The following is a 22,968-nucleotide window of genomic DNA, read 5'->3' as shown; positions in this document are numbered from 1 at the left end:
TGGTACCATCTCACACCTGTCAGAATAGCCAACATCAACAAATCAACAAATGACAAGTGTTCCCTCGTGCACTGCTGGTGGGAATGTAGACTGGTGCAATCACTGTGGAGAACAGTATGGAGTTTCCTCAAAAAACTGAAAATGGAACTCCCATTTGACCAAGAAATCCCACTCCTAGGAATATATCCGAAGAAACTAATAACACCAATCAGAAAGGATATACTGTATTTTTCAGACGATAAGACGCACTTTTTCCCCCCCAGAAGTGGGGGGAAAAAGTCCCTGCGTCTTATGGTCCAAATATAGCCTACACATATACTTTAAAAAAAAAGTTTTTTTACTTGCCTGGCTCTGTGTGATCTCTGTGTGCTTGCCCGGCTCTAAAATGGTTCTAAATGCTGCTGTTTACTTTACAGGGTTGATTACATGTGTTTATGACTGTGATGTTGGGTTTTAATGCACATAAAATATTTTAGGACACTATTTGTTTCAGAATCTTTTTTTCTTCATTTCCCTTCTCTAAAAACTGGTGCGTCTTATGGTCCGGAGCGTCTTATGGTCCGAAAAATACGGTAAGCGCCCCTATGTTCATAGCAGCACAATCTACAATAGCTATAATTTGGAAATAGCCTATGTGCCTGTCAGCAGATGATTGGATCAAAAAACCATGATACATCTACACAATGGAATACTATCCTGCCATGAAAAAGAAGGATTTCTCATCATTTGCAGCAACCTGGACAGAATTGGAGAACATCATGCTCCGTGAAATAAGCCAGTCAATGAAAGAGAAATACCACATGACCTCACTCATTTATATCAATAGATATTAAAGAACATTGTAAACTGATTAACCAAAAGACAGATATAAAGACAGTAAAGCAACAAGCAGAGTGTCAAATTATAGCGGGGAGAGTAGGGAGATCTGGGGGAGATAAGAGATCAACCGAAAGATTTGTATACATGCATATAAGTACAACCAAAGGACACAAAACTCTGGGGAGGGAGGGTATGTTAAGGGGGCGGCAATGTTAAAATATGTACATAGATAATAATTTAATGAAAAAGTAAATATAAATAAATAAATAAATAATGTAGCAGCCCCCCCCCCCCCAAAAAAAAGAATTGATAAACTGGACTTCATTTACGTTAAATATTATGCTCTGTGAAAATAATATTAAGAGAGTAAGAAGATAAGCCACAGAATGGAAGAAAATATTTGCAAAAGACAAATTTGATGAAGGTCTGTTGTTTAAAAACATTTTTAAAAAAACCTCTTAAAACTAAACATTAAAAACATAAACAACCCAAATAACAAAAGGGCAAAAATCCTTAACAGACACCTCACCATTGAACATATACTAGTACAGAGAAAATAAGGGTATGAAAAGAGGTTCTGCATCATATGTCATTGGGGAAATTCAAATTAAAACAATAATAATATACTACTACACACATTAAAATGGCTAAAACCTGAAATACTGACAACATGAAATGTTGACAAGGAAGTGGAGCAACAGGAACTCTCATTCATAGCTGGTGGAAGACAGTTTGGTGGTCTCTTACAAACTAAACATACTTTTACCATAAAATCTAGTAATTTTGCTCCTTGGTATTTACCCAAAGGAGCTGACAACATATATCCATACAAAAACCTGCACTTGGATGTTTATAGCAGCTTTATGAATAATTGTTAAAACTTGGAAGTAGCCGAGACCGGTTTCGCTCAATGGATAGAGCGTTGGCTTGGGGACTGAAGGGTTCCGGGTTCGATTCAAGTCAAGGGCATGAACCTTGGTTGAGGGCATATCCCCAGTAGGGGGTGTGCAAGAGGCAGCTGATCGATGACTCTCATCAATGTTTCTAACTCTCTATCTCTCTCCCTTCTTCTCTGTACAAAATCAATAAAATATATTAAAAAAAAAACACCCAAAAAACCAAACAAAAACTTGGAAGTAACCAAAATGTTATTCAGGAGATGAATTAACCACAAAACATGAAGACAATGGCACATTATTCAGTAATAAAAAGAAATAAACTAGAAAGCCAAGGAAAGAATGGGAGGTAACTTAAATGCATACTACTCAGAGAACAAAGGCAATCTAGAAAGACTACATATTGTATGATTCCAACTATATGACCTTCTGAAAAAAGCAAAACCATGGAGACAGTAAACTATGGTCTTTTACTGTCTCCATAGGGATAAATAGGTAGAACAGAGAATATTTTTTGGGCGGTGAAAATACATAATAGCTACATGTCATTATACATTTGCCCAGACCCAAAGCATAGTGACACAAGAATAAAACATGATGTATACTATAGAATTTGTATGGTAATGCTGTGTCAATGTAGGTTCACCAATTGTAACAAATGTACCATCCTGGTGGGGGATGTTGATATTGGGGGATGCTGTGCGTGGATGAGGCACAGGTTATACGGGAAATCTCTGTACTGTATCACCAATTTGCTATGAATTTTTAACTGCCTAAAAAGTCAATAAAATAACAACAAATAAAAGATAAATAAAATATAAATAAGTTACTTGCAGTGAGGGAATAGGTGAGCAAAAAGAAAGGATAAAGGCTAGACTTCTCTGAATATATCTTTTTTTTTAGATTTGGTATTGGAACCAGGTAAATATATCACATAATTATAAAATAATATTACAGTTTTAATAAAAACAATCCCTTAAAAAAGAAGTGAAGTTAAATAAACCTGTGTATTCCATGGATTACAAAATTACAGAGAGGAAGTATTCCAAATGACTTTAAATTTGTAATTTAACTGAACATCCTTAGTTGGATCCACTCTGAGGACAAAAATGGCTGCAAACAAATCTTTAAAAGTTTTCAGTAATTACATTATTGGTTATATTGTTGGCATTGTGATTTTAAACCAGTTGTGTGTACTTTGGGGGATGAGTTGAGTGCATATTTATCTTTGTATCATTGAGAATTAAGAGTTTTCAGTGTGGTTGAAGGGAGATTAATGAGGTTATGTTAAAAAAAAAAAAAGAAAGAAAGAGAAAAGAAAAGCCACAGATTTAAATTGAAAAGAAAGTGTACTATACACTCATGATGAATTTCATCTTACATTTTTTTTCTGTTCTGCCCACTGAAAAGACATAGCCAGTTTGGCTCAGTGGATAGAGCCCCAGGCTGCAAACCAAAGGGTCCTGGGTTTGATCTCAGTCAAGGGCACGTACCTTGGTAGCAGGCTCCTCAGGCCCTGGCCCTGGTCCCTGGTCAGAGGCAAGCAATTGATGTGTTTCTCTCACATCGATGTTTCTCTCGTCTTTCTCTCTCTCTTCCACTCTCCCTAAAAATCAATGGAAAAATATCCTTGGGTGAGGATTAACAACAACAACAATAATAATGATGATTAACCTAACTGCCCTGAGCCCTCCCCACAGCCCCAGTGCCCAGATTCTGGTTCTAAAAATAATTTCTTACTCAAAAGAGCCAGGGCTTTTTGGAGAAATGGCCAATTCCAGGTTCAGAAAAGGTGTAATATAAGTCTTAAATAGCTTTTTCTACTAGAAAAGAAGCTAAAAGACTACCAAGTACATGTAAAAATGAGGGAGTCTACCTGAATAACTCCCTCCAGTGACTCAAAGTAGGATATATGTAGCATCTATAACCATAAGGACAATGCATTGAAACACAGCAAATATGCTTAAATCCACGAGTTCTCAATAGTACTTGAAAAGAAACTGTTAAGAACTTTTGAAGTATGTTAGAGGAAAATTATTAAGTTGAAAACTTGTAACTAAAGGGAAAGAATTAAACATTTGCCATTCCTTCCTTATATAATACTAGAGGCCCAGTGCACAAAATTCGTGCACGAAGCCAGGGGTGGAGAGAGGGTGTCCCTCAGCCCAGCCTGCACCCTCTCCAATCTGGGAAGTGGGATCGGGCCTAAACGGGCAGTCAGACATCCTTCTCACAATCCAGGACTGCTGGGTCCCAACTGCTCACCTGCCTGCCTTTCTGATTGCCCCTAACCACTTCCAGCCTGATCACCCCTTAACCACTCCCATGCCAGCCTGATTGATGTTTAACTGCTCCCCTGTCTGCCTGTTTTCTCCCAACTTCCCTCCTATGCCAGCCTGGTCACCCCTAAATGCCCTCCCCTGCAGGGTTGATCGCTTCCAACTGCCCTCCCTTGCAGACCTGGTCCCTCTCAACTGCCCTCCCTTGCAGGCTTGGTGCCTTTCAACTGCCCTCCCCTGCTGGCCATCTTGTGTACACATGGGGGCAGCTATTGTCTGTTGGAGTGATGGTCAATCTGCAAATTACTCTTAAATAAGATAGAGGCCTGGTGCATGGGTGGGGGCCAGTTGGTTTTCCCTAAAGAGTGTCCTGGATCAGGTTGGGGTTCCCTTGGGGTGTGGGACGGCCTGAGTGAGGGACCTGTAGTGGTTTTCAGGCCAGCCATGCCCCCTGGTGACTCAAGCAGAGGCCCTGGTATCTGGAATTTATTTACCTTCTACTATTGAAACCTTGTAGCCTGGAGCAGAGCCAAGTCTTCTGCTTGCTCCGTGGTGGCAGCCATTTCGGTTTGGATTTGTTTACCTTCTATAATTAAAACTTTGTAGCCTTGAGTGGAGGCTTAGGCCAGCAAGGGCAGGTGGAAAACTTGGTTTTCTAAGTTGCCTGGAAAACCCAATCCTCCATCCTGTTCTCTGTGGCTGTAGTCATCTTGGTTGGGTTTATTTGCATACTTGCTCTGATTGGCTGGTGGGTGTCACTTGTGGGTGTAGTGGAGTGAGGATTAATTTGAATATTACTCTTTTATTAGAGGTAAGATTGGAAACCTAGTGCACAAAATTCGTGTGTGGGGGCTGAGGAATGGGGTAAGTCACTCAGCCTGGTCAGCATCCTCTCACAATCTGGGACCCCTCTGGGGATGTTGTGCCTAAACCAGCAGTCAGACATCCCTCTCACAATCTGGGATGCTGCATGCACCATTGAACCATACTTTTCATACAGGTGAAAGGCATATAGCTGTTGTATGAGCAGCTACTTTTTTTTGCCCTGATTTTAAAAAGTAGTATACAATATAATCCTTCTGAGGTAGGAGTACCATTTCCCCCATCTTATGGGTAGAAAAACTGAAGCAGAAAAAAAGTTAAGTAATTGGCTTTGTCACACAGTTATAAGTGTCAGAATCAGGGCTGACCACAATGTGCAAGCCAGAGTCCATGCATGTCATTGTTGCATCTTCCTGTTTTTGTTCAGTGTTAGAGTAGCCTTGCCAGGTTTTAATTTTTAAATCTAAGAGATTTATATAGGGTAGGTTCCCTAAGCTTGGCCGGCGACCAGGGCCATCTGTGGGGTGACTGGTAGGCAGGGTAATCAGGGGCCCCCCCTGGCTGGCACCCGCCTTGGCTGGTGGCCTGTTGCCGCCTACTTGTGGGCTCCACTCTCCAGTCACCTCCCTCTTGAAGGGCAAATGCTCAACTCAGGAGCTCAACCTCCTGTGCTGAGTGTCTGCCTGTTGATGGTCAGTGGGCATCATAGCAACCAGTTGTTCTGCCAGTCATTCCACCATTCAGTTGATTTAAATATTAGGGTTTTATGATATAGGGTAAGCAAATAGTCTATTAAGGGAAGTTTCTGTTTATAGAAGTATACTAGCTAATATGCAAACAAGGAATGATGGGATCAGAATATTGATAGTGTGTAATACCTGATTAGTTTATGAACCTAATAGGAAATGGTTATCAGTGACCAATAACATGGTTATTGGTGGTTGATAACATGGAGAGAAAATTATGTAGTATCTATTCCCTGATAGAAGTACCCAGTACCTCACATGAAGTAGTATTGCTAAAAAAAAGCTAATCAAAATGCCTAACTTGAATCTGACCAAGTTTGCATATCTATTCACTGTTCTATAGGAAATTGAAAGAAAAACAAGTTAAATGACAGCACAGGAATGCATTTACTAAAATCTAGACAGGGAAACTTCTATAGAATAAATGATTTGCAAAAAATAAGTATGAAGGAGGAGATAAAAAATGGCGGTGTAGGTAAACATCTAAACTGCTGTCGTGCACAACAATTTCAAAACTACAACTAATAGACAAAACATCTATCTCCCAGAACTATGGGAAAGCTGGCTGAGTGGAAGTTCTACAACTAGATGGAAAGAGAAAAGAGCACTCAGGGAACAAGCATTAAAAAACTGAGTTACGGGGGCGCGTGCACGACACTGGCAGTAGGTGGATCTCAGCTGGCGGCGGGCGTTGCTTTTTTCAACCTGAAGAGATACAATCTCCTGATCTCTCTGAAATCTAGTTTCTGGGGATAAGCTGGACTGTCTGCCATTGGGTCAGAAGGTGAGGGTGGCTGGCTTGCAGAGCTGCACACAATAATAATTATTTGTTGTACTGGGGTGAGAGACGCGGGGATGCAGAGACCGCTGACTGGCATCGGTTTATGAACCTAATAGGAAATGGTTATCAGTAGCCAATAACATGGTTATTGGTGGTTGATAACATGGAGAGAAAATTATGTAGTATCTATTCCCTGATAGAAGTACCCAGTACCACACATGAAGTAGTATTGCTAAAAAAAACTAATCAAAATACCTAACCTGAATCCTAGCCTAGTGACTTCCTGAGACTCCACCCCACACAATCTATAAATACACCCAAGCTCCAAGCAGCGGCTTTTGTATATGAATGGCCTTCTCTATTGCAGTTTAACCTAGCAAACTTGCAATCCGGTGCAGACAGCTCTAAAGCCTCTAAGCTCCAAGCAGGGAGAAGATGACTGTGGTTTTCACTATAGCTCCTGCAAGGTAGCTTCAGACAGTAGCTGAACTGCACCTCATTGGATATCCAGAAGCCAGTGTATCTAATTGTCAGTGTGAGACACCAGATTTCAACTCCTCACATCCATAAGTGACACATTCAGGAGGTGAACTCAGTGAGCACCAAAGCCCCACTGCAACAAGGCCTGCACCATAAGCGTATCTCCAGTGCATCAATTCTTCCGTTATAGACACAGCGGGTCCTCACAGCCAATTGGCCTGGAGGTCAATTCCTCCCAGTGTACTAACAGCAATCAAGGCTTAACTACACCAAGACTTTGCACTCAGCCCACAAAGGAGTGTTCCAAGAGTTACCACCTTGGGTGATTGGAGAAGCTGAGCTACTGGACACTATAAGTCACCTACCACCCAAAGCCACTCCATCAACACAGAGAGGCAACCAAAATGTGGAGACACAGAAGCATGTCACAAATGGGAGAGATGGAGGAAAGTAAACTACTGGATGACACAGAGTTCAGAACCACATTTATAATGTTACTCAAGAATCTTCTAAAAACTGCTGAGAAACTTGAAGAGACCTTCGCGGACCTTAATGAGAAGCGCACAGAACCTCAAACAAGAGGAATCCAAAGAGGACCACACCAAAACACATCATAATTAAAATGCTAAGGGCAAAAGACAAAGAGAGAATCTTGAAAGCAACAAGGGAAAAACAGTTAGTTACCTACAAGGGAGCACCCATATGACTGTCAGCTGATTTCTTAACAGAAACTATGCAGGCCAAAACCGGTTTGGCTCAGTGGTAGAGTGTCGGTCTGCGGACTGAAAGGTCCCGGGTTCGATTCGGTCAAGGGCATGTACCTTGGTTGTGGGCACATCCCCGGTAGGGGGTGTGCAAGAGGCAGCTGGTCGATGTTTCTCTCTCATCGACATTTCTAGCTCTCTATCTCTCTCCCTTCTTCTCTGTAAAAAATCAATAAAATAAAAAAAAAAAAAAAAAAAAGAAACTATGCAGGCCAGAAGGGAGTGACAAGAAATATTCAAAGTGATGAACAGCAAGAACCTACAACCAAGATTACTCTACCCAGCAAAGCTATCATTCAGAATTGAAGGTCAGATAAAGACCTTCACAGATAAGAAAAAGCTAAAGAAGTTCATCACCACCAAACCAGGATTACATGAAGGGTATTCTTTAAGAAGAAGAAGAAGAAGAAAAAGGCAAAGGTAAAAATTATGAACAAAAAGACATCAAATACATACCTACCAACAAGCAAATCTAAACATCAAGTGAATAAAAAATTCGAAGAACAGAATGGACTGGTGAATATAATAGAATCAGGTGAATATAATAGAATCAGAAAGGGAGTGGACAACAATTCTCAGGGGAAAGTGGTTCTGAGGGGTGCAGGAAGAGATTGGACAAAAATCTTACCCCTATGGATGCAGACAGTGGCGGGGGTGTTAAGGGCATGGGGTGGGGTGGGGAGTCAGGTGGAGGGGAGCTATGGGGGGGGGGAAAGAGTAACACCTGTAGTAATCTGAACAATAAAGATTTATTATTAAAAATAACTATGCAAAGAAATCTTGAGAAACTGATTATAATGTGTGAATTATTTAGGTACCCATTCAAACAAACTAGAAACAATTAAAAGACAATTGGGAAATTTAAACATTATTTGGAAATTTGATGATATTAATGAATTATTATGATTATTTTAGGATGTGATAATTATATTGAAGGTATTTTAAAGATGTTCTCTTCTAAAGGTTAATATTAAAATATTTTTTTAGATATAAAAACAATGATGGGGTTAAGTGTCCCTATTTCTAGGTCAAAGTGTCATTTTTTCAGTTCTAAAAAATATTTTAAACAATATTTTCCTCAGTGAATGTAAAATGACCTATTACCATTAATTGGTAGCTTTTTATGTGTGTGTGTAAATCTAATTGTATCATAAAAAAACCTTAGATTCCAAGGACAGTTTTGTTTCCAATTCATCTTGTAGCAATCATTTTAGTAAGAGAATCTCTGCATAATTAGAGATCTTATAAGCCTGAAAAAAATTATGATAAACATTATGTGTAGAATCTTCATTATGTTTAGAAAACTTAGAATTTTTCTTGTAATAATGATAATTCAAGGGGATTTGGAAATCATTTTCATTTTCCTTGATTGGACTTACCTGTCTCCCATTTGCATGTAAACTTCCTTTCCTGCATATTTTCATTGGCCCAATAAGCCCAGTAAATATATCTTTGGTGGGATCCACAGCAGAATAATACATCTTAGCTAGACAGACGGGGTCTTTGTAAGTGGGTCCCACTTCTTCAGGGACAGTCCATTCATAGGTAAAAGTTTCTGTGGATGCCACATGGGAGGCTGAAGGAGGAGGCACACCTGTGAGAAAGGTCACATTGGGGAGGTTAAGTGTACTTTCTAATGTGGTGATTGAGCCACAAAGTAGACTGGGTTTAATCTAGGATAACTTGCTTCTGAGCTCCTTATGAAGTTGAATGGAATCCTATTTGAATGAAATCCTACTTGTGCTCCTGTGTCAGGTCCCCAATGAGGTGATTTCATCCAGGAAACTTCCTCTAAACCTCTGTCTGAGATGGGTGCCTGCTACTCTCAGAATCTTTATAACTCCCCTACCTGCACCCTCATCCCCCACATTACCCCAATCCATATTCTGGAACCCTAATGTTCAATGTGATGGTGAGGCCTTCAGGAGGTGATTAGATCATGAGAGGGGAACCCTTCTGAAAGGGATTAGTACCATTATAAAAGAGGCTCCATGGAGCTCCTTAGCCCTTTCACAGATGAGGACACAGTAAGAAGTCTGAGGCCCCTATGCTCTGATCTTTGTCTTCCAACCTCCAGAACTGTGAGAAATAAATTTCTCTTCTTTATAAGCCATCCATTCTGTGGTATTTAGTTACAGCAGCCTGAATAGACAAGTGCTCCTTTTTGTGCCCTCACAGCTCCTAAGAGAGTCTCTGGCACTTTTCATGTTACATTGTCTATATTCCCCCACCCCCACCAATCAGAACCTTCTTGAAGGCAAGCATTCATTCTAAATTTATATCAGCTAGAACAACACCTGGAAATAGGAGGCAATCGATGACTTTTCAATTGAACAGAACTGAACTAAAAATAATTTTATAACTAAAAATGAGTTTGTTGGTGATCCTGTTCAAATATCCCAATTTTACACTTGAGAAAACTGAGGCCAGAAAGACAGAATACCTTGCCCACCCTCACACTGCAGGTTGTGGCAAAGCCACTAGTCTTTATTGGTCAGACTTGACATATAAAAATACCTAAATACATCTATATCATGCTATATATTGTATCATTAAATTACATTTATAAAATACTTATGATAATAAGAAAACAAATTCTGGGTATAAAATTATGGTGATAAGTATATTTATATACCAAAACTCAACCATGTTTAAAATATTTCTAAATATACACAGATTAAAGAGTAGAGAAATTATATAAAAATGTAGTAGTGGTTATCTATAGAATTATGGAGATATTTTGAACTATGCCAATTTAGATTTTTTAAAATATTCTAAAAAGAGCATCTAATATTCTCATAATTGCAAAAAATTTTAAATTTAAAAATCACCTAAATAGTACTCCAGAAATGTATGATTGATATCACTCAAATAAGTTACTGTCAGCATTGTCAATAATTGTTCAGTTAGGGATGCACAAAGTCCCATCACCCAACTTGAAATGGTGGGAGCAGAGGTGTACTTGCTTCCTGATGGTATCTGGGCAATTTTCTCAGAATTCTTGACTTCAATTTTGGTGGGACAGTTTTCCAGAGGTGAGTAGGTTGTTAAATGGGGTCAATTGTTACAGAGTGCTGTACTCACTTCCATTCTGGGGGTTGTAACGGGAGGCGTAATACGTGCCCTCATTGTTCTTATCGACTCTCAGCCCAATTGGCTCAATACTGAGTGGGTATGCTCCTTTGTTATGGAAGGTGACTCTGATGGTATCTCCTACCTCTGCCCAAATGACGGGACCTAGGGACAAAGAGAGAATTATTATCCCTTGGTATGTACCATACAGAATATATAAGGTGGTTATTTTCTTTGGCTTGTCCTCTGACAACAATCACTGTGAACAACATGTTTATCTGCATGCAGCAAATAGAAAGCTTGGTTTTAAAAAGCCCATTATCAATTTGATTTGGTAAGACTAGAAAGAGATGAGCAGGGTGTCTTGATTCAGTTTCACGTTTTTGAAATTTGTTATTATTTTTATCCAAGTCAGTTCACAAGCTTTATGCATCTACAAAAACCTATGCAGAGTGTCTATGCTTTTCTTGGCCTAGTCTGTTGGTTAAATGTGTGTTATTATCAAGAGGCAGGGGGGTGCTAAAAACCTTAAGCACCCAAGCAGGTAAAGTCAATCATCTTGGATGTGAAGACTAACAATACTGTAAATTTTCCATCACCAAAATTCATATTATCACCAAATGTAGAATAAACCATAGATGTACAGTATACAAATATTTTAAGTGATATAAAAATGCCATTTATTTAGAGCTTCTTATGTGCCTTTGTGAGTGTTTATGTGGATTAAATCATTAAACTTTACAACAACTTTATGAGCTAAGGACTATTAATGTTATTGTTCATATATTACAAAAAGGGAAAAGGGAAAGAACATTGAGCACCCTCAAAAGTCATTTAGCTAACAGGTGAAGAGTGAGGACAACCTGAATCTACCCTCTCTGCTATTCTACCTCAGGGGACTGAGCAAGAACCAGTCTTTGGGCTCTGCTTCAAGCAGCCCACAAAGGCTCCAAGACAAACATAGCCTGATTCATTAGTAGCCTGGGTTTTATTTACAAGGGAATGCATCTATTTAAACAATGTGACTTAAACACACAATTCCCCTTACCTCTTTGAAGAAAACAAAACAAAACAAAACAAAACATTATTTGAAGCCAGCATGGTTTTTAAGGATAGAGATTTACTATTGGTAACTTACATTTGGAAAAGGAAGTAACTGGGTGCATTTTATTGATGATTGCTCTTCCACGTCTCTAGTTTCCCTCCCTTCTTTATGAGGTTAGTGTAGTCCAGGGCAAGAGTAGAATGGTTGTTTGTGATCTGCATGGACTCACCCAGGATACCAAGATGCTCCTCTTCAGGGCTTCTCTCCTTTCTATTTGTGAAGGAGGTGTCTGTGTACTCACGATAAACAAGCTTTTTGTAAGAGCCTCCAATTCTTGCAGGGCCATGTTCAAAAAATACCTCTGAAGCACTGCCAAAAGAAAAGTATTTAATGCTGGAGTTGAAAGCAGAATAGAGAACAGGTATTCACCCAGAATACTAATCAAAGATAAAAATTCTGACCAATGCTTAGAATAATTATTACCCATGAATTACTAAATACTGAAACAGAGAAGACAGGACTAGACCACTTCCTGAAAGGATGATCAGATAAGAATTGAGAATCATGGCAAAGAAGTTTCACTTTTTCAAGTGAAATAAAATTTCAAGAGGGCCTGTGTCAATTGCTGATGGTTAATAAATCATAAAAAACTGGAATTTAAAACAAACTATAGAATCTTTAAAAATACAGTAGCTACTGTGTATTGCATATGAATACCAGCCAGGTGCTCAGGAGCTTTCTTTATTATCTGAAACTCAAATGGGAATGCAACAAAGTTGGTAATATTCTTCTCATTTTACAAATAAAGAAATTTAATCTTAGACATTTGAATGCAGTACAAGAGACTTTTTTGGAAAGTCTGTAAGGAAGAAATTCCGAATTTCCTTGGGGAGTTGTCTGAAGGTAACCACCCCTAATTGTCCCTTGACTTTTCCAAACAAGTCGGTGTACATGTGGACCCTCCGGTGTTTACTGGAATCTTTATGCTTAACCTTTACTTATACATGTGCCCTCTCAAGCATGCTTACCCTACTGATAATGTCTAAAAGATAATTTTAGTTCAAACTATTGTACTATTATAATAAAAGCCTGAAGAGGCAGGCGAATGAGACTGTTTAGTTTCTCTAGCCAGACAGTCCCTTAGCCCTCTCTTTCACAAAAAAATGTGTATCAGAATCATTCATCTGTTGCTCAGGGTCTGCTGGTAAGCCCTGACAATTTGACTTCACAAAACACCCATTCACCTCTTCTTTCATGTAACAAATATATTTTAAACACCTGCCGTTTTCCAGGAACTGAGATGTGCTGATGACATATCATAAGCAAGCTAAACCTGTCTCTTTGTGCACCTGACATCAGCAGGAAAGATAGAGTAGGAACCAAACAGTATAATAACATAGACTTAGCATGGGATATTGTGGAGTATTTCTCCTGGAGTTAGGGAAAGTGGTGGAAAGAGCCCCAAAGGCTTCCCAGAGGAAGTGATGTTTTAAAACAAACTAGAAGAGAAGTATAATTAAAAAGATGAAGTGTATGTAGTAGAGAGTATGGGGCATGCCTTTACAAACAAGAAATAGCTGATAGGAAGGCTTGGAGGAGAGATGGAGCATAGCATGCTCCCCACAATTTGACAGCAGCATAGCATGCAGGCAGGGAAGAGGAGCAGAGAATGAGGAATGGACAGGAAGGACTAATTAAGGTTTGAGTACTCCATCCCAGTGGGTAACTTTGAAAGATTTAAGCCTTTAGAATTCATGTTTCAGCAAGATCCCTTGGGCTTCTGCCTGGAGAATGTGTTGGACTGTACTAGACTGAGGGGCAGTAATGAGTTCAGGGTCTGGTCAAAGAGGATGGAGAGAAATAGACAACTTTCAGAAATACTTAGGATATAATGAGATAGTATATGATGAAAGAAGGAGGAATTAGTGAAGAAGGGAGAGAGTTCAGGATGGGGCTCAGATTTAGGGTTTGATGGATGGATAGTGATCCTATCCATGGAGAAGATCAAGAGTTCAGGTTTGGACATAATGATTTGGAAAAGCTTCATCTAAGTGGGGTGACCATTAAGCTCTTTGAAATGAAAATTTGAAATTTATAAAAACCTCTAGGCTAGAGATGCAGTTTTGAGATATTTGATATTCAGTGTCTCTAAATATCAGAGTAGCCTGGGACTTAAATTTCTGCTTTAGGAGTCACAGATATTGACTTGTGTATTGTTGAGTAAATTACTTAATCTCTCTCTTTCTTTCTTTTTCTCTTTCTTCCTTTCTTTTTTTTAAAAATATGTTTTATTTATTTTTTACAGAGAGGAAGAGAGAGGGATAGAGAGTTAGAAACATCGATGAGAAAGAATCATCAACCAACTGCCTCTTGCACACTCCCTACTGGGGATGTGCCCACAACCAAAGTACATGCCCTTGACTGGAATCGAACCTGGGACCTTTCAGTCCACAGGCTGACGCCTTATCCATTGAGCCAAACCGGTTTCGGCTAACCTTTCTAACTAGTTGAATGGCAAACAAAGCATCTCTGGAGAGGTGGTGTTTGAGCAGAGACTTGAAGCAGGGAGGTAGCATATCTCATAGATATTTTTGAAAGTTCATAATAGACAGTATGAAAGGAAAACTAGGACTAGAAGAATAACTTGGATTCTGTGAAAGTCATAAGACATGCACATAGAGTAGCTTGCATGCTTAAACGGATATGGTGCAGAGAGTGACAAGAAAACCTACAGAATGAAAGGAAATATTTGCAAAGCATATATCTGATAATGGCATAATACCCAAAATATATAAAGAACACCTATCACTCAACCACAGCAACAACAAAACAACCCAATTAAAGAAATAAACAAGAACTTGAATAGACTTTTTTTTTTTTTCAAATGGCCAACAAGTATATGAAAAGATGTTCAATATCACTAATAATAAGAGAAATGCAAATCAAAACCACCATGTACTACCACTTTGTACCCATTAGGATAGCTAATTATAATAAAACAAAACACAGAAAATAACTGTTGGCAAGGATGTGGAGAAATTTTAACTCTTGTACATTGCTGGTGGAAACATAAAGTGTTGCAACTGCAGAGGGAGAGGTAGGGTCTGATCTGCAGCCTCAGTGGCAGCTGTTGATCATCTGTTGCCTCTCTCTTTGCATTCACCAGCAGCAGCACCTCTGTTTCTCTCCAGGCCTTCACAGAGCTGCTGATCAGCCCCACCTCTTTGATCAGGCCCAGAAATAGGTTTGGAAATTCTGAATGGCATAGAAACAAAACAATCAGAACCAAATCTGAGTGAAGTGTGAGGAGCCAATGGCTATCTAGGAGGCGGAGCTTTTGAGGCTGACTGGCATAGAAACTGACCAATCAGAACCTAATCCGGGTGAAGTACGAAGGCAGAACCTAAGGTGGGTGCTGAGGAGGTGTTTTAAAGGCAACAGCTATTTGGTGTAAGGTGTAAGAAAGTGGTTCAATTTTTTAATGACTGATTTGGCAGTATAGTGCATATGGCTGGCTATTAGTCCAGATATAGGGATTATGTGTTTTTGTATGCCAAGAGCATCTCCCCCTGCTGAAAAAGGCTCCTCCCATTTAAAAAATCCTATCCTATATAATCTATCTATACTAATAAAAGAGTAATATGCTAATTAGACTGGGCCAACTGGCCATCTTCTGGATATCCAACTTCCTTTTGGACATAGCTATGGTGGTGGGGGTCAAGGCAGAGGCAATTGGGGTGATCAGGCTGGCAGGGAAGGGCAGCTGATGGCAAGATCAGGCCATCAGGGGAGGGCAGTTTGGGGCAACCAAGCCAGCAGGAGAGGGCAGTGGGGGTGAGATCAGGCCAGAAGGGGAGGGCTGTTGAAGGCAAAATCAGGCCTGCAGGGGAGGGCAGTTGGCGGCAATCAGGGTGGCAGGGGAGGGAAGTTTGGGGTGAGATTAGGCTGGCAGGGAAGGGCAGTTAGATGCAATCAGGCAGGCAGACAGAGGCAGCTAGGGGTGATCAGGCAGGCAAGCAGAGAGGTTAGGGGCAATCAGGCAGGCAGGCAAAGGCAGTTAGAGGTGATCAGGCAGGCAGATTAGCAGTTAGTAGTCAGCAGTACCCAATTGTGAGAGGAATGTCTGACCACTGGTTTAGGCCTGATCCCACAGAACATCCCCAAGGAGTCCCTGATTGGAGAGAGTGCAGGTTGGGCTGAGGAAACCCCCTTCCCCCAGTGCATGAATTTTGTGCACCAGGCCACTAGTTTGTACTATAATGTTCATGGCAGCATTATTCACAATAGCCAAAAGGCACAACAAATAACCCAATTGTTCGTCAACATACATGAATAAATAAAATGTGGTATGTGTACAATGGAATATTATTCAGCCTTAAAGAGGAATGAAATTCTGATACATACTAAAAATGGATGAACCTTGTAAACGTTATGCTAAGTGAAATAAGCAAGACCAAAAAGGACAAATATTATATGATTTCACTTGTATGAGATGCCTAAAATAGGCCAATTCATAAGGATAAAAAGTGGAATAGAAGATATTAGTGTTAGAGAATTATTATTTAATGTGTACAGAGTTTCTTTTTAGAAAAATGAGAAAGTTCTGGAAATGGGTAGTGATGATGATTGTACAACCTGTGAATGTATTTAATACTGCTGGATTGCACAATGCTATGTTTTCAGAAATAGAAAACAAATAAATTAATCTGTTTAATGATACTGACTTTTTTTTTTTTAAGGATTTTGTTAAGCATTTGATAACTTTTAAACCCATCCTATTTTCATGGACTGGAAAGACTCAAAAGTCATAGTTCTCAAACTTGAACTCATCCCAAATACCCTAATGCACATTGAGTGGTCTAGTTACTTAATTCCAGGTACCAATTATTATTTTAATTGTTGAATGAACATTTTATGATTTTTTAAATATATATTTTTATTGATTACTGAGAGAAAAAGAGAGGGAGAGATAGAAAAAGCAATGATAAGAGAGCATCATTGATTGGTTGCCTCCTGCACCCCCCTCCCCCCCACACCACACCACACACACACACACACAGGCTGAGGATTAAGCCTGCAACCTGGGTATGTGCCCTGACCTGGAATAAAACAGTGATGTCCTGGTTCATAGGTCAATGCTCAACCACTGAGCCCTGACAGCCAGGCTTAGGGTATTTTTCAGAGGGAGGCATATCTATATATATAAAAACCTAATATGCAAATTTTCCCCTCAGGAGTTTGACTGGGAGACCAGGAGCTCTATAGCTCCCTATGCCATTTCCTGACCACTAGCGGGTGGCACAGAATAAAGGAAGGCCTCGGCTGGCAGCTAGAAGAAAGGCCCCAGCCAGCAGCTGGTAGGCTGAGATCAGCCCCAATGGCTGGTCAGGCCTAAGGACCCTACCTATGCATTATTTTCATGCACCAGGCCTCTAGTTTTAAAATAATAGTGCTGTTTTTTTGTTTGTTTGTTTGTTTGTTTTTTTCTGAATTACCTTCCAGGTGCTGTTAAGTTTTTGTTGGTGAAGGTATCCATGCCAGACGGTGCATAGTTCCAGATGACTTCTTCAGCAGCAATGTAGTAGTGTCTAACATGCTTCCCACGGATACTGTCCTCTGATGAAGGCTTGCTACAGTTTCGTACTTGGAAAAAGGCCTGCAAACCAGCTGAAAACCACACAGAAAACAAAGTGTTAATGGATCCAATGTTGTAAACACTGCTGGTCAAGCGATAGGTGGAAACTGAATAAATAGATAGCTAGAAATAATATTATAAATTATAGCAAACTGTTATAAATAAGTTATTAGTGATGGAAAATTAAAGCTATTTTTAAGACTTCTCTACTGGTATGCTATATAGAGAATAGATATTAGTCAGTAGTGTTTTAAAAATATGGTGCTAGTTTCTGTGGGCTTTCACATGGGAGGCCTTTTGGTGATAAAAAAAAAAAGACACATTAATAGATAAGTTAAGAAGAGAGGCTCTGCCATATTTTAAGAGGTAGGGTGAGATAGAGGAGGTGGAATAGAATGAACATCTATAATTATTGTTCTCACACAAAATGGTTGTGTACCTGTTCTACTTGGTGTTCTGCTGCCAAGATCACATTTAATAGATGAGATTATGTTTGAAGGTCAAAGTAACATACTCAATGATCCATATTAAACCTAATTTTCTTAATATCTTAAATTAATATTTTTAAAAAACTAAGAATGTTTTATCACATCATATGAAAAAGATGGGGAAGTAATTTATCAAGTTAAACCAAGGAATAACTGGACTCAAATTAAAACAAAACTGGCTAGACTTGATAGAACCAAGTAAAAAACAGACAGACTAATTTTCAGCACAATATACAAATATTATGGTGTTTACAATATTGTGTATTTTTCAAAGCTGAGGAACTATACACAGTATTATACTCAGGGCAGTGCTATATTTTTAGAGCCAACTTTCATAAATGTTCTAATCTTTCAGTCTTTTTTATTACATTACTAGAGGCCCGGTGCACAAATTCATGTACCAATGGTGCTCCTCGGCCTGGCTTGTGGGATCAGGCCCAAACTAGTTCTCCAACATTCGCTGAGGGGTCCCAGGTTGCGAGAGGGCACCGGCCAGGATGAGGGACCCCATTGGTGCACAATCAGGCTTGAGGAGAGATGTGGGAGGTTAGTCAGTCAGGGAGGGACTGAGGAAGGGCTCCAAGGCATGTCCAGCTAGTCTTGTTCAGTCCCAATCGGCTGGACCCCAGCAGCAACCTAACTTACTGATTGGAGCATCTGCCCCTCTGGTGGTCAGTGCACATCATAGTGAGTGGTTGAGTGGCCTTAGCATATCATTAGCATGTTATGCTTTGATTGAATGGATGAATGGATGACCAGACATTTAGCATTTTAGGCTTTTATTATATAGGATGTTGTATACCATCATAGGAATAATTAAGTTATCAATTCAAAGTTCTATCGTTGCAAGGATATTCAGCTTTTGGTTTCTGATTCCTAATAATTACCCCATTAAGTAGTGTAACTGAGACATGACTCCCTTTTTTTTTTAGCTAACAGCTTATTTCAGGTAAAGATGTCCTACCTTTCAGATGGTTTAGATTCTGACAGCTAAGCATCCATTCTCCAGGGTTCTGGGCCACCATAAAAGCATCAACAAGGGTGGCAGGAAAAAGATTGATTGTATCAATACGGTAGTTCTTATTAGTCAATGTTTGGCCATGGAAGAAAGCTGCGTGCACATCAACTTCATTACCCATACCAAAAAGATACCATTTCACTCTGTCCTCTGCACACATGGAGAGTCCTGGGAGACTTCCAAAAGCATGTCCATTTACAGCTGTAAGTCAAGAGTAGAGATTGAGACTAATAGACCCTGGTCCCTGGAATAATGATAGTTATCTCTACAGAAGTAAATCAATTTGAAATAGAAAAGACCTGGCACATATGCTGCTATTCCTGTCTCTCTCATACTCACATCAGACATTACTAATTGATCACAACACTCTTTAATTTGGACCTTAATTCAGCCTCAGGATTCTTGTCGACACAATACTAGCAGATGAACCAACACTGAAGATGAAGCCCATTTGCTTTTTTTGTCACAGACTATACACTTTGGTATGTATGTGTGTTTCTTTCTAAAAACAAATGTGTGCATATATGTGAAACAGACATGCATATAGTGAATAGAAAAAAGACTAATGGTTATTTAGTAATTGATTATTAATTGTGTGGCTGGTGGTAGTATGGATGATTTCTTTTTGACTATAAGAATTTTTCCAGTTTTCTACAGTAAATATTAGTTGCTTTTATAATAAGCAATTTGGTTAATCAGCTTTTGATTTCTGATTCCAAAGGAAAGGGACAATATGTGAAGAGTTGTGGAGAAGAGAAAAAGAAATACGAGGGAAGTAAGATAGGGAGCAGTGACCAGAGCCACAAATACCTTAAAGTTTAGAAGCTTGAGACCCTTTGAAGAAACTTAGGGTCACTGTTCATAGTGGGTGGTCCTAGAGATTAGAAGTTGCACGCCCAATATATTTTATTATCAGAACCACAGATTAGAAACTACTTACTCATATGAAGGAATAAAGCTAGTAGAATTCATGGGTCAAGAGAAATATGATAAAATTAACATGACTTTGGTAATCTTACAATACATTCTGTTACTCTCCTGGAAGTCTTCATTGTCTTTGTCAACTTTCTCTGGTTTGGAGCAGTAGGTATTAATGTTGTCATCTAGATACCAGCTGAAATTTTCATCCACCACAGAAAACATCATTACAAATTCTTGGTCAATATTTTTTTCTTTTTCTTTATCCAGAGAATCTGAAGTAAAAGTTACTATTTTAGTGTAACTTAATCTTTAGCATGTAGTTTTTAAAGCTCTTAAATTTTACTCTTTTTAAATGATATATATTTTTATTAATTTCAGAGAGGAAGGGAGAAGGAGAAAGAGATAGCAACATCAATGATAAGAGAGAATTATTGATCGAGCCACCTCCCACATCCCCCCACAGGGCATGGAGCTGCTACATAGGCATGTGGGGAATTGAACTCTATCTCCTGGTTCATAGGTCAATGCTCAACCATTGAGCCATGCTGGCTGGGCTTTAGGATGTATTTTAACATGTAATTTACAGTTTAACATTTTAAAACTAATCTATTTTCCTAATAATCCACAGATCTGGACTAGTCACTCCTCTTTTCCATAATTGGAAACACTTAGGAAATTTAATATTTAGTGTTCTGGGCTTGGCAGGTACTCATATATCTGGATGTTTATTAACCACATAACTATTAAATACTCTTTGGCAAATGTCAATTCAAAGTTGTATGCTAGTATATATGTTCATAATAGATACGAGAGACCTGGTATATAAAATTCGTGCACTGAGGGGGGTGTCCCTCAGCCCAGCCTGCACCCTCTCCAATCTGGGACCCCTCGAGGGATGTCTGATTGCTGGTTTAGGCCTGATCACATAGGGCTGGCAGGGGAGGGCAGTTGTAAGTGATCAGGCTAGCAGAGGAGTAGTTAGGTGTCAATCAGGCCAGGAGGGGAGCTGTTTAGGGGTGATCAGACTGGCAGGCAGAAGCAGTTAGGGGCAATCAGACAGGCAGGCAAGCAGGCAAATGGTTAGGAGCCAGCAGGGATTGGGCCTAACCTGGTAGTCAGACATCCCCCACAGGGTCCCAGATTGGAGAGGATGCAGGCTGGATTGAGGGACATCCTTCTCTCCGTGCATGAATTTCATGCACAACACCTCTAATTATATTATATTTACCAACACAAAACAGATAACCATAGATCTATTACCATGAAGTGCCACTAAGGGAATCACATTTGGTAAAGTCACACATGTCTTGAACACCATTATGAAGTTAGACACAGCAAACCTGTTCCCAAGGAGAGAAACTTTTCTGTAGCTTAGCAATATGTGTCAATGCCTGTTCTATTTGTTACTTCTTCTCCTTATCCTGCCCCGTTCTTCCCTCTCTTTTTCTAGATTTACTGCCTCTCTACCTTACCTATTCAGTCACAACGCAGAAGACTTTACTTATATTTAAAAAACAAACTGCCTCCCTATCACTTGTTTTGGGTCATACATTCTGAGTAAAAGTGAGACAGTGTACCTTTTTTGCAGAGTATTAAAGGTCCAATGAGTCCTGAGGCAATATCTCTTGGGGCATCAATGTGGGAGTGGTAGATTCTGGTTACACAATTGCCGTCTTCCTCAGCAGGACTTTTTTCTTGGGTAGCATGAAGCCTGTATGTGTACTGCTCCCCTGGATGTACTTTGTCATCTGCTTTGTGGAAATCTGTGGTGTTATCAGGGTAGATGGCCCCTAGGAAGCAACATGCAATGAAACTGCAAATTGAATGTGTTTGAACTTGAATGAGAGAATAGATGTTTACAAATTTCTCCAACAAATATTTATTCAACATCTTGTATATGTTCTCTTGGGGATGCAGTGATGTCCTATTTGAATATAGAGGAATGAGAGCCTAGTGTCTTGAAGCTTAACAGAAAATTTTACCATTTCCCTTGAGTCTTCAGGGAGCCTTAATGGATATGTCAGGAGCATAGTGACAGTTTGTAATTTAAAGAACTACTCTTGCCCTAAAGTCGTATGGAAGTATGAACAAAATAGCTATGCTCTCTTATAATTTGGAACTTTTTATATGATACCAGATTTTTGCCTGTGAAGTAACCATGAAATTTAAAAAGGTGTTTTAATTTAAAATTTGTAAATTTCTGAACACATGCACATTGTGAGAATAATTTAATAAACCTCCATGCACCCACCAACCCAGTTTTAACAATAATGAACTCAAGGGCAGTTTTGTTTCATATATATCCCACCCACTCTTATGTCCATCACCATCTATTTATTTTAAAGCAAGTCCCGGACTTTATAGTAGTTCATTAATAAATACTCAAATATGTATCTCTAAAACATAAGAACGCCTTTTTTTTTTTTTTAACATAGCCACAATGCAATTATAATACCTTAAAAATGATGAATAAAATTGTAAAAAAGAAATAAGATAGTACTCAGCTTCTATGCTATGAATATAATTGTTGGGTTCAGAAAGAAAAACAAAAATATGAGGTTAAAACATTCACCTTCTAAAACAAGAGTAAGAAAAGACTATTAATTTAAAAATCTAATTTTATCTTAATTTTTCAACTTGATTCTTATAATTTCAATGAATCATATAATGGCCTCAGAATTTTTGCTTATGATCATAGATGAGATTTATTGAGATATTACTATTGAGAGAAGGTAGCTTGAAATGCAGGAAGATAGAGCAGGGGTCCAGAGGGAAACAAAGGCAATTAAAACATTGGCAGGGTAGATATGGCAGTTTCAGCAAGCCTAGTCACAGGGAACAACCATGCTAAAATATTAGGATGTTTTGAACACAGAACTGGAGGCATGGGAAATCAAGGGAGGGCTTGCAGTAATAAGGTGAACTGATGCATAGAAACAGGGAAAGTTCAGGTCCATTGCTGGGCAAGAACAATGAAGAAATCAATAAGGTAGACATAGGGCAGGCTTGAAGCAAATATATACCCCTGGACTACAAGGCTTTATGGGAAGCCCATTATTGGGTACTCTTTCCCATAGGGGGACCCTAAATCTGCTTGTAATAAATTTTCTACACTTTTGCTTAAATCTTTTGGTCTATGGAGCTCATTCTTTGGTGTCGTGAGACACAACCCTGGGAAAAAACTCTCATTTCACTGACTGTT

The 22,968-nt window shown here is 39.2% G+C and overlaps 1 protein-coding gene across 4 annotated transcripts in view; it reads right to left on the bottom strand.

The window, feature by feature from the left end:
* Positions 1-22,968, bottom strand: part of LOC118722859 (ceruloplasmin) — an 89,756-nt gene that overhangs the window by 56,228 nt on the left and 10,560 nt on the right. For 3 of the 4 annotated variants that reach the window (XM_036444929.1, XM_045584096.1, XM_036444931.2), the window contains exons 3-9: positions 21,344-21,556; positions 19,865-20,038; positions 18,792-19,046; positions 17,200-17,371; positions 11,934-12,073; positions 10,672-10,824; positions 8,967-9,181 (exon numbers count right to left, since the gene is read on the bottom strand). In XM_036444929.1, the coding sequence (XP_036300822.1) occupies positions 8,967-9,181; positions 10,672-10,824; positions 11,934-12,073; positions 17,200-17,371; positions 18,792-19,046; positions 19,865-20,038; positions 21,344-21,556 (1,322 nt within the window). Of the gene's footprint in view, positions 1-8,966; positions 9,182-10,671; positions 10,825-11,933; positions 12,074-17,199; positions 17,372-18,791; positions 19,047-19,864; positions 20,041-21,343; positions 21,557-22,968 lie in introns of those variants that run through there. The other variant, XM_045584097.1, reaches the window with a different exon arrangement.

This window comes from Pipistrellus kuhlii, unplaced genomic scaffold (assembly GCF_014108245.1).
Source record: "Pipistrellus kuhlii isolate mPipKuh1 unplaced genomic scaffold, mPipKuh1.p scaffold_m20_p_2, whole genome shotgun sequence".
In the NCBI taxonomy this organism is placed as follows: domain Eukaryota; kingdom Metazoa; phylum Chordata; class Mammalia; order Chiroptera; family Vespertilionidae; genus Pipistrellus; species Pipistrellus kuhlii.
The sequence above is the reverse complement of the archived record's forward strand: the minus strand, read 5'-3'. Positions and strand labels throughout refer to the sequence as shown.